Genomic DNA, 12,448 nt, shown 5'->3' on the forward strand with positions numbered 1-12,448 from the left:
TGCTGGGTATGTGTAAAGCAGTTGTGTAGGCTCTTCTTTATAAAGTGCACCAAGTAAAGTTTAAAGTTTAGTAACTGCTACATAGGAGGCACTTTGCTAACTATAGGTTCAAACCATTTCTATGAAAGCAAACTAATAAAGCCAACCATCTTATCTGAGAATGACTCAGACTCTTTCTAAACAGGTGTCTGTTTGGATAGTGCCAACAGAATTATGAAGAAACAGCTTTGCCCCTTTCATAACACAGACAATTAGGGTTATGGGGACTTGACTAACCTTGAAATGTAGAAGTGCGTGTTGACCAGGCCTATTACAGCATAATGGTAGCAGCCTGGGCTCCTACAAATGCCTGTAATCAAATCCAACCTTTTCCACTTATTAATCACATGACCTTAAATAAGCTAAAACCCTCCTGTGTTATTTTTACTTTCATTTTACAGATTAGAAAACTGAGGCTTAGTAAGATTAAAGGAGGGTTGAAGAGATCATGCATACAGTGTTTAGCAAGGTGCTGAGCATCTACCAAGCATTCAATGAACTATAATTATTTTATTTTATGTCATCAAAGGCAAACTGAGAAAACTGGCCATCTCTAGATATTTGTAAGATACCATGGAGCACTAACAAAATTTAATGCACCTGGTTTCTCTTGTTTACAAAACTCAATTTTAGAAGTGTGCTTAGTCCTTTTAAAGGTAACAAAATAATAGCCAAAACCAGTGCTCTCTAGAATTCTACAGAAGGCTCAGGTGAAATTAGACATTTTGAAAGAACATGACCCTTCAAGTGTGATCAACATTTTTTAATAGAGAAACATAGACCGAAAGAGACATGTTCAGAAACTCTGTGGTATTTAATATCCAAACATAAATTTTTTCAAGTCATTGCTAATTCTCAAAACATTGCAAGTAAAAACACCTATTTAAAGAAAAAAAAAAAGAGTAAGAACCTCCTTTCAGAAGTACAAGCAAACATCTTTCAACATAGAAACCCATTTGCAAATGTTTTAAGTTCTGTATTCTAAGATTTTCAAATTGTCATGCCAGCTCACTTCAAACAAAATGTTGGGTACTTCATTAGCACACAATGCTGTGATTTTGGTTACTTGAATGGAAAAGTGAAGCTGATGCATTAACTTAATTTTGGATCTTGTGTTTGGGTAACACATCTACACCATTTAGTAATAAATTAGAAATGGATACTCTCCTACTAATCTCCAGTTGAAAAGAAATGTCTGGTAGCTAATAAAACAGAGTATAGAAACTATAAAAATTACAAAAAAATCACTGTTAAAATTATGACCCTTCCTAAAGGTTATCCTAAAATCATTGGATTTTACAGAGTTGAAGAAATATTGTGTTCTCTAATTTTAATCTCTGGATCTCCTTACTGTATAAAGAATGAAGTTTACTTTATAGACATTAATAGGGTCAGAAAAAAATTGCATGGCTTAGTTTACATAAATCAATTGTGCAGGCTTTGCAGAAGGACAGACTTCTAGTCTAGTTTTCAAAGTAGATTCAATCTGGTTACTACCTATGTGACTTTTCACAAATGACTAATCACTTAAAGCCTCACAATCCTCTTGGGTAAAATGGGGGTCACACTACTGCCCACTTCCTAGAGTTGCTGCAGAAATTATACAAGGTAACAAATGTCAGGTTCCTAGACCAGAACAATACTGATTAACAGTAACTATTATTGTTATTATTTTCATTATTTCACAAGAATTATCTAAATCTTCTCAGTCCTTCTTCACAATGCTTTGCTAACTAATATAAGGGCATCTTGGGATTCCTGGGCCTCATTTGAAAAAAATACTGGAAATAAAATGCATTCCTTCAACAAATGTTCTGTGCCCTGGAGCTGTGATAGACATCACAGTCTTACTAAGATGGAAGTTGTGTAAAAAGGGATTATGTACATGAAGAACATGATCAGTAACAGAATATTATTCCCTAGATGGTGATGAATCACCAGCCATGCGTGTGGGACCAAGTGTCACTCTGGGACTTATCTGCTCTTCAGAAAAATTGTCACTAAATAGCACAATGATCTCCAAGTTCCGTCACACTTGATGTGGTGATAATTAGTAAGCATTTACAGAGCACCTATGCAGGGTTGTGAGGGAGATAAAAATGGGTCAGGTAATACTCTATAGAAAAGGTGAAAAACAGAATACAATTTTAAAACAACTTTAAAAATATTTTCCAAGATACATCTGATACTACTATCCTTTCTCGTGATTATTAGCATCAACAATGTCTGCTTTTTTAACTTAATGCAATGTTTGAGAACTGTCTTTTCTTCTTCCCTATCATAGAAATTTAAGGCTCCATTGAAGCTACAAAGTTAGGAGAGCAAGGATGAAGATATACAAATGATATAAGTGACTTCAGGTGCTGGGGACTCTCATAAAGCACATAGGCACACTTAATTTATCTCTCTGATTGTATCTTTTCATAGACCTAAAATTCTGCCAGAATGAGATTTTCTCTACTCATCTATTTCAAACTATGATAGAAAATTCAAAGGCAAGAAATACAGGCACATACTATTTCACTGCAATTATTTCTTTACACATCTGCATCTCTTGAATAGATTCAAATAGCCTCCCAGATAAGGTTTATGTCTTACGTGTCTTCTGTCCTTACAGCCTAGCACATCATGAGGTACATAGTAGTCAATCAACAAATTTTGTTAACTGGCATAAAGAAAGGAATATGGTTGAGTGAAAAACACACCTGAACTTGAATTCCTGCTTTTCTACTTATTAACTATATGATATTGGAAAGCTTGCTTCATTTTCTGTCCTTTTAATTCTGGACAGCTTAAGTACTAATGTATTGTAAAGTTAAAAGTGTAAATCATTTACCCCTAGAACAACTCATAAAGCTTCCCCAAAGCTACATTTCCTCCTCTTTGGTCAGGATCTCAGGCCTTTGATTGCAATGCTGTGGTTCTGCCTTGCAGACTACTTCATGAGTGAAGTGACCACCTGTGTCACCGTGTAAGGTATGTAACAGTCACACTACCCTCCTGCTAACAAAAACTACTCAACTCCACAGTTTCTTGAAGGGTATTTATCCTGCAAACAGTTCCAGACAGTTTTGAACATTATACACCAGAACATCTTAGAAACAGATGCAGCAGGGGTTTCTGCATCATCCTCTTTCTCTAAGTCAGGGGCAGAAGCTTCTGGAGGGCCATGTGCACGTCAATACACAGACCTTGAGAAAGATTTGAAGAAGCTGGAAATGCTCCAGTAGAGCTATTTATCCAGAACAACAGAGATGAGAACCATCCCTGCTGTACAAAAGAAGTGATTTGGGCAAATAAAAGACAATAGGAAGCAGGGATTTAGATCTTTTCCAAATGGGAAGGGGACCTATAGATGGAGGGGAAGGACAATAAAAAGGACAAGCTATGTTAAATACATATACCTCCCTAGGATAAATGTAGACATTATGTACTGCAAACATGTACTAGTAAAAAAGAAAAGGAAAAAGAAATTATTTAAGGAAGAATAAAAGGAAAAATTTTATGTTACTACAATCTAAAAGGTAAATTCAGTTCAAAAGAGGGTTTAGAGGCATAAGTTGTAGGGACGTACAGAGATACGAAAAGGAATTGATCTCTTCCCTTTTATGTCTGTCATCCCTGATCTGAGCTTAGGCTTGAGTCAAGAAGAGAAAGGTAAGAAGGGAAAGGAAAAATGCTGAGAAATGGAAAAAATGGAAATAAAGTCTTTGTAAATAGGGAAGGGTGGAGGGGGTGAAGGGAGGGCTAGGAATGGGGATAAAATAAGAACCAAGATATATTATGTAAAGGTACAATTCCCAGTGAGAAATGTATCTGTGTTGTGTACCTAAAATGTACCAATAAAAGAATTTAATAAAAAAAAAAAAAAAAAAAACAGAAGAGAAGCCAGGAGTTTTGCTGTACATACTTCTTAGGCATCAAAACCAGTCAAAGTTCTAGACTTCTATGTTTTATTTACTAATTTTGTATTTGTTGCCAAAGTTAGGCCTAACCCAATATTAAGCTCAAGGTGGCTGACATCTTATGCTACTAAGGCCTAAAACCATTGATAAATATTCGATATAAAAATTCAACCTGAGCAAAAATCTTTTATCAATTTTAAAAGTTTCATTTTATTTTTAATTAACACAATTTTGTGCATATATATGGAGTAAATATGATGTTCAATACATTCATACCTTGTACAATGATCTAATCAGGGTAATTAGCAGATCCATCACCTCAAACATTTATCATTTCCTTGTAGTGAAAGTATTTAAAATTCCATTTTTTAGCTAATTTGAAATAACAATAAAGGTAAAAATCTTTTGAATCTTCTTTTTTCCTTATCCTCTTTAAAAGTCTACCACTCTCCAAAGCATATTGATTTTCCCCTTGCTCCTTTGGCTCCATCTAAATGTTTGTTATATTTCTCTGCTGTGATCTGGTATCACCTCTGTTTGGAGTCAGCTACAGTCTTGGTAACAAGAGTAACAAAGCAATTAGAATATGGATTCTAGGAACAAAGCTAAATTACCTGAGAAACTCCAAAGCAACTTTCTTGGTTCCTTTTGATAATGGACGCTGGGTTATTATGGAAAGGGAGGATGTGGAAGGATCTTTGAGAAGTGATACATATGAGCTTACAAAACCATCATGAAAGCTCTCTGGTGGTCATAAGACAGACTAATTGTCTTCAAGTGGAGGTACATAAGGACTTTCCAAGGATCTGTAAATTACTGATAATTTTAAGGGAATCAGTTTCCAAATCCTCAACTTTTCTAAAACTAATTTCTTGAAAATAGATTCTGTGTTCTTTTATACAATAAGAGGGGTGTGCACTTCGACAATTTTTGGAGAATACGGAGGTGACGTACATAGTAAATATGATCTTTGTTTTCTGTCCCCACAGTTCATTGTACATCTGAATTAAAAACATCCTAACATGAGTTAACATGTGACATTTTCTATCACTAGGTTCCAACAAAAATGTGTTATCAATGCAGGGAAATGCAGTAAAGCCTAGCAGTGTTTGGTACTAGATTAATCATTAGAGGGAGATTCCCTATTGCTTGGTATACATCAAATTGTGAAGAAGAACAAAAAACAGTGGTGCTAGTTTTGTTGTTATACCTCAAATTTCAAAAGGGACAGTAAGTATTTTATGTGAGGATGGGAATGGCATTAAATACGTGTAGGTATGTATGAGAAAAACTATATACATATATAAATATATATATATATATACCTAGGGTTTAGTGCTATTCATGGATTCAGGAATCCACTGAGACAATATATTGCCTCCAGGTAAGTGTGGGGAGCGGTGGCAGCCAAACAAGCTCCATTTTAAGTTTACCCTCCGTTGTAAATAGTTAGGAGATTATGTTATGGGGAACCGTGTCCTTGCCAACTCCGATGCTTACCTTCAGAGGTTGCCTTAGAAACAAGATGAATGTTCTGTAACCTCAAGAAACAAAGTAGCCCTTGAGGGCGGGGAATGTTCTGAAAACTAGTAAACAAGGAAGCAGGTGCTTTTTGTATAAAGGTCATGATTAATGACCTAACTCACTGAGTGTATAAAAGAGAGGTGTAAATAAACTTGCTCGCTCGGTCTTGGGAGCCCTCCCGACTCTGTCTCTTTGTCTTATTTTTCTCAGTCCTCCTTTCCCCCATTCAGGAACCTTTCGACTGGTGACAGCTTGTCCGTCACAGGTAAGAGGGGACAAGTGTATGTAAAAATTGCTTTTCGTATATGTAAATGATTGTGATTTCTTTTAAACTATTCTTAATACTCATCTTTTGGACAAAGCATTAGCTAGAAAGGAAAAGCATCCCAAATGAGCAAGGCAGAAAAGATTAGTGAGGATAACTTCAACTTGATTTGAAATTATTTCCAGGACTCAGAGTTTTCACAGAACACTTGTTAAAAACCATGAATAAGGGCCAGGGATTTTTCAGCTCAGTGGTGCCACTCCTGCCTAGCAAGCACAAGGTCCTGAGTTCAATCCCTGGTACAAAAAAACATTTTTTTAAACCATGAATAACACTCTTATATGATTTTTCAGATTCAGTGCATGCAATACGTTATTATAGTTATCAAATTATGTCAAGAAATGTGCATTCCAACTTCAATTAATCCACTTCTAATTTTATTTCATAAAATCTTCAACAATTTCCATATCCTATTAGCAAAGACTTATATGCTGGCTGCCATACCAAGTAGTTTTAAGCTATACATATACATATTTTTCCCATCAAATACAAAGTGTAACATGGTTAATGACACTAAAAATGCATTCCAAATAAGAATTTTATGTTACAGTGTTAAAATTTACTTAACAAAATAGGCATATATTTGTTATTTTGAACAATTGGGTTTAATTTATGTAGTTTTGATCAAATATGCTAATAATAGGTATAACAGTAACTCTTTTCAGAATATTTTAATACCTAGAATCTTATAATCACAGGAAATAAATTCTAAAATTTTATATGCACATATGTGTTCTATATGTGTGTTTTTATTTACACATATATACAGTTTAAATTATTCAGACGATTGTAAAAGATTTTACAATAATTACATTCGGAATCATATTTGTGGAGGAAATTGAAGTGGAAATACAAATTCAAAGAGTAAAAAGGAAGATGTGGCTACTTTGAACGCTCAAAAAGCTCATTCACTTATTTTAAAAACAGCTCCTGGTGGTCATCAAATCATTACACCATTGTGAAACCCCTGCATACATGTGAAGGAGCAATTTAAGAGTTCTATGTCTAAATGGCAATGTGCACACCATGCAGAAATCTTGCTTTAAGCTTACAAAACGAAAAATAGATATCAATTTTAAAATGAGCAAAGGAAGCAAAAAAATTTGAACACATGTAAGAAGATATCCTGTGGCATCCACAATCTCTCGGGTCCCTGTAAACTCAGGCTGGGCTGCTGTGGACAGACTTACTGTCACAGCAGGAGGGATAGTGGAAGAATGTGGTCTCCCTAAGAGCTGACACCCCAAACCCATGGCAGCTCCCCTTCATATGAGGATATTCCCACCTCTGCTGCCCAAACTGGTTTTGGAGAATATAAGATTTATTTTAAAGCCTGACAGCTGGCAAATGAAAAAACATAATATGTTTTGTTGTTCTGCATTTGTCAAAGGCTTTAAAACAATAAAGCCAACTCCACCATAAATGCAATCATTATATACTGCAAGAATGTGCTAATAATAATAATAACAAGTAAAAAAATAAAGCCAAGAACGGTCCTTTTCTCTTTGTGCAATGTAAGTATCTTTTGAATCAGGTTTCTCATCAGAAAAACTGATTGTCAAGTTCTAGGTATACTTTTTAAAATATCCTTTAAACTGCTACCCTCTTTAAACAGTAAACAAATTTAATTTTTGAAATTGATTTTTAAAAGACATTGAGAATAACACATAACTAAAGAGATTTATGTTTTCAGAGAACTGTTTTGCCCTTACATTATCATAGAGACTTCACACTTGGACTATCTAAACAACTGCTAAAAACACTGAAACTAATGAAACAAGCACAGATGGAGCAAAAGTGCCTAAGCCATATATATCACACCTCCCTGAGCAGGAAAAATGTGTGATGAACAAATGAAGGAGTGTCCAGATCTCTAAACTTTCATAGCCTATGGGGCCCTCCACATTTTTCAGTTCATTTAGGTACAATGACTAGTTCACACCTCACCTTTTGAGCCTGTCTTGGCCACTTTCCTCATCACTGACATACAATACCTGACACCCACTGCTTAAAGAGAGGTTAATTTTGGCTCACAGTTTCAGTGGTCAGCTGGCTCCAAATCAGAAACGGCTTGGCAGAGGGACCTAGTACAGGAAAGCTGATCACATCATTGCAGTCAGGAAGCAGAGAAAGAAGGAAGGAGCTGGGGGAGTCATGCCCCCCAGTGAACTGCCTCTTCCATCCAGATCCCATTAACAGCACATTCAGCTAAATTAATTTACCGATGAGTATAGTGCCCCATGTTCCAGTTACCTGCCAAACACATGAGGCCTTTAGAAACACTCCAGATCTAAACCATAATAGAGCCACTGGCCCACTTCTCACTCGGTGAGGTCATGCTCATTAGTGTAGTTCTACACCCAAGTCTTCTCTCTCCTATGACATAATAAACTAATCAAGGGAAGGATTAGTGCCTGAACAGTCTTTATGTTTTGTCCCACATCTCCATCCTCATGTAATATAGGGGCTGAAAAGACATAGGAAAGAAAATGAATGAGACAAATAAAGAATATGATAGTCTTTAGTGATTGGAGAAGTGTGTAACAACAATGATATAATAACAGAAATAGAAAAGTTGAAACCTAAGCAGTGAAATTACATAAAAACTAAACATTAATTGTAAAAATTAATGGATCAGGTTTCCTAAAAGACTGCATTAATTTGAACCTGTAAAATTAGTTCTCTGAATCACTAAGTCCTAGGAGTCCTGAGAAAAGTGGAAAAGAATCTGAGATGGGCTTGGAAAGGACCATTTGTTTTTCTGGCACCCTTAGCTGCCAGGCAGCCTCCATGCTGGGAACCAAACGCATACTGAGACTTTAGGTAGCCATTTGCTTTCTTCTCCTCTCCCTGGAGAGATAGAACCTGAGGACAGATGGACTCATAACATCCCAAGTTGGGGCACAACACCACTTCTTCAGTACCATGAAGCTGTCCAGGAGAGATTTAAACTGCAATTTCCCAAGGTGTGGAATATAGAGACAAACTTTCTCATAGTATATACAAGAGAGAAAAATCAGATTATTATTTATTTTGTTAAATAGTGTACTTGATAAATAGGACCTGATTCCAAGTTACTAATAGTATACTAAAAGAGAAGGGCACATCATAAATAATGACAATTGTGGAATATGATGAACATTCCCAGAGAGATCAGGTAGCCCCTGGAGGGACTTTAGAAGTGTTTGTGGAATTCTCTTGAGCTAAAAATCTGAGCTCTCATCCTCTCCAAATGCAGCATAGACCACATGGACAATGGCAGTATCTAACATGACTTATCTCTAGGTACATTTTAAGAAACTATTCAAGGTTCTCTCTAATGCCTACTTCATTCATATCCATAAGCTTTTGACTTTGCTCTTATTGTGGCTTAAATATATTTTCTAGCATTCGCTGTCTTCCAAAATTTTATTCATTTAGTCATATTACAGCTGAAATGCCAACTTACATATAAATTTGCCACATCCTAATAGGAATTATATACTGCTTTCTTGAATTTCTATAGCACATTACTTATATAGCTCTATGTAGTGGTTTCATCTTGCTTCATATCATATTTATTCATGTATACATTTGTCTCTCAGTTCAAACTATGACTTCCTTAGGTTATCTATCCTTCTGATCTCAACAGTATTTATCACTGTGCTCTGAATACAGAATCATATTTTATAGGAGAAAGAACCAGTATCTTTGTGTACAGAATACTTGGATTCTGATCCCAACTGATTCATTTATGAACTGTTTAACTTGAGCTTTACTTAACTTTCCTATGCCTCCATTTCTCCATCTGAATAAAAACTAACATTTGCTTAAGGTTGTAATAAGGACAGGCCATAATAAGTGCAAAGTATCTGGTAGATAGATTATCACTAAGGGCAACCATTGCAACTTTTACTGCAATAATTATAAGAAACATATTGGATAAAAATGCAAAACTACCAAGTATCCACAGTAACTAGCACATCGTGGCAGTTGTAAACAACTTGACTTTGGCTTGTAGAGGGTGAAGTCCCTAGTATTAGTGACCTACCTTGAACTCTTTCTCAATGTTGGCCAGCACTGCCAGCTCATTGCTAAGTTCTAAAGCTGTCATGACTGGATCTTCACTAGACAATGACAGGTAAGCTGGACTTGCCAGGCCCTTGTAGGCATTGATCCTAGATCTGGAGTGGCTAAAGGAGTCATGCTTTTGTTTCTGATTACATTCATTGCACTTGCAGAAATAATCATGAGGCCGTTCAATCCGTGCACCTTTCCGCAGGAGAGTGTGAACAATTTCATATTCTTGGCAATGGGCAGCCAGAATGATTGGAGTCACGTCGTGAGAGAACCTGGTCCCATCCTCATCATAGGCATAAAAATCATCTTGCTGTAGTTCAGACTGGCTAGGACTTGTTGCTAACCTTTTACCTTCAGCAAAAGCTGGGTGACTAAGAATTGCTTCCACAATCCGGACATAACCTTTACTGATAGCTAGAAGCAAAGCATCTCCAACCCGAGAGAGGTTTTCTTTCTTGAGAAGAAGCTCTGTAATTTCCAGGTGCTCATTGGCCACTGCCAATTGCAGGGCATTCTGGCCCATGTAATCCACACAGTTCACATTGAGGGAGAGGCACTCTTCTAACATTTTCCGCACCACTGGGATGTTGCCGTATTCAGCTGCATCTAAAAAGCGTTCCTCCTCAATAGATAGGCTTGTTGAGTGATCATTAAACATGTATGCTGGTCCTCGATTAGCTAACCTTCTCCCTTTCTCACGAAGAACTGTCTGCCGCCGATGAGTTAGTCTGTTGTCAGTGCCCCGGCTGCAATAAACAGAAAGATTGTGAACAAATCATATTAGGAGCATTTTAGTGTGCCAAAATGACCTAACATTTACCTAATGCATTTCTCAGTATATTAGATGTTGTCTCACCATCTCTAGACTTCCTATAATATAAAGTGAAGATGCATTTATTTGTTAATGGATTCTAAGAACTCCTTTAAAATAGCTAAGCAGGTTATAGACTTTAACATTCCATTGTGGGGTGGAGACTGTCAATTGCCATACCTTTTCTGAACCATTCACACAGAGGTTAACTTGTGTTTCTCAACTACATATGGTAAAGATTTAGAAATTCTAACTCTCCTATGCATAATCAGTCACCAATATGATGGTGTGGAATTACTTTTAAAAAGTAGGAACAACAGCAAATTCATTCAAGTCATCAATATTTGTTGAGTCCCTCCAATATTTGTTTAGGCATTGTATTAGGCCTAGGAAAATAAATGGTAAAAGAAAAAACAGGTACTCTTCAACCCTTCAATATAGTCTAAAGAGAGAAAAAGTCAATGGACACATTTTCCTGTTATTAGCTCTTTAGTTGTCATGATAAGCCTATAGCAGAAGCACCTAACCCAGCTTCTGAGAAGAAATGGTATGTTGAAAATGGAAGGATTAGTAGTATGTTCTGGCAAGGTGACACAGGGGTTTCAGGCAGATGGAGAACTTTCTCCAGCTGAACTGCCAGATGCTAAGAGAGAGGTTGCATTAACAGGGACAATTAAGGCTTCAGCTCTGCCATTCTCAAAGTCACTGAAAACTTGAAAAAGTGATCAAGATGCCAGGTAGGAAGGAACACTTCTGTGATAGAGTCACTGGTGAAAAAGTGGCCTGCCCTCAAGGTAGGCCATCAATGTGTGATAACAAATTAAAGTTCTTCTCCTGTAATCAAAATGCTATCAATAGGGGATTTTATTCCCTATTGATTCATATATTTCTGTCTTAAGGTCTTTTTTGAGCTTGAAAGTCTTTAATTCAAATTAGAGTTTCCAGTCTTATTACTGTCACTAAGTGGAAATTCAAAGTGGGACAAGTTCTTGCAGAAAGAAATGAGGGAGGGCCAGGTTAAGGAGGAGGTGTTAAGAAGGACAAAGCCATGACAATGAGTATTGTTTTTTCTCTTCATAAATATTCCAAATGTCATGCCTGTTTAAAGACTACCATATACTTCCTGAATAAAGGCTCAAATGGCATCCAAAGACTTGATAAACCATCTTCCCCTCCAGTGTTGCCAGGTCTAGAGAATCTAATAGGTTTTTCTTCTAGGTCTTATCCATCTTGATACCAAATTTCCAGGCAATGTTGTTGGTGGTAGTGTGATGCCATCAATAGAAAAACAATAAAATTTCATCAACTCACAGACAGATGATTATAATTTTCCAAGGAATCTGGAGTATGCTGCCATATTCACAAATATTTTTCATAGATTTTCATCCACCTGTGATTCATTTAGCTATCAGAGGTCTTCAAAGCCAACAAAACTGATATTTTATGTGAATTTAAAAAGTGAAATGAAGGGCCAACAGCCAAATATATGATAGTAGTATTTTCTAAGTTGGGTCTTTAGATGATGCATATGTAACTTAGCTTTGTAGCAAAGGAATAATTTTTATAACAACTTTTTCTGGATAGCTATTATTTTGTTTTTAATTCCAGTTTAATTTTATCAAGGTAATGAATACATATTTTAAGTAGTCTATTAAATGTTACAGAATAAGAGGCTTTTGTTCTTCATTTTTCCCACTCTCTGATCTCAGAGGCAATAAATTTCAATTCAACTATTTTAGCTGATTATTTTATAATTTAAAGCTTTATATAAAGTGTGATTATATT

The 12,448-nt window shown here is 36.1% G+C and overlaps 1 protein-coding gene across 1 annotated transcript in view; it reads right to left on the minus strand.

Annotated features, from left to right (window-relative positions):
* Trpc6 (transient receptor potential cation channel subfamily C member 6) overlaps positions 1-12,448 on the minus strand; it is a 128,608-nt gene that overhangs the window by 32,367 nt on the left and 83,793 nt on the right. The window contains exon 2 of the mRNA XM_004870805.3: positions 9,824-10,598. Coding sequence (XP_004870862.1) covers positions 9,824-10,598 — 775 coding nt within the window. The remainder of the gene's footprint in view (positions 1-9,823; positions 10,599-12,448) is intronic.

Source organism: Heterocephalus glaber, unplaced genomic scaffold, assembly GCF_053883595.1.
Source record: "Heterocephalus glaber isolate CG9 unplaced genomic scaffold, H.glaber_assembly_v1.0 deba00001429, whole genome shotgun sequence".
Classification (NCBI taxonomy): domain Eukaryota; kingdom Metazoa; phylum Chordata; class Mammalia; order Rodentia; family Bathyergidae; genus Heterocephalus; species Heterocephalus glaber.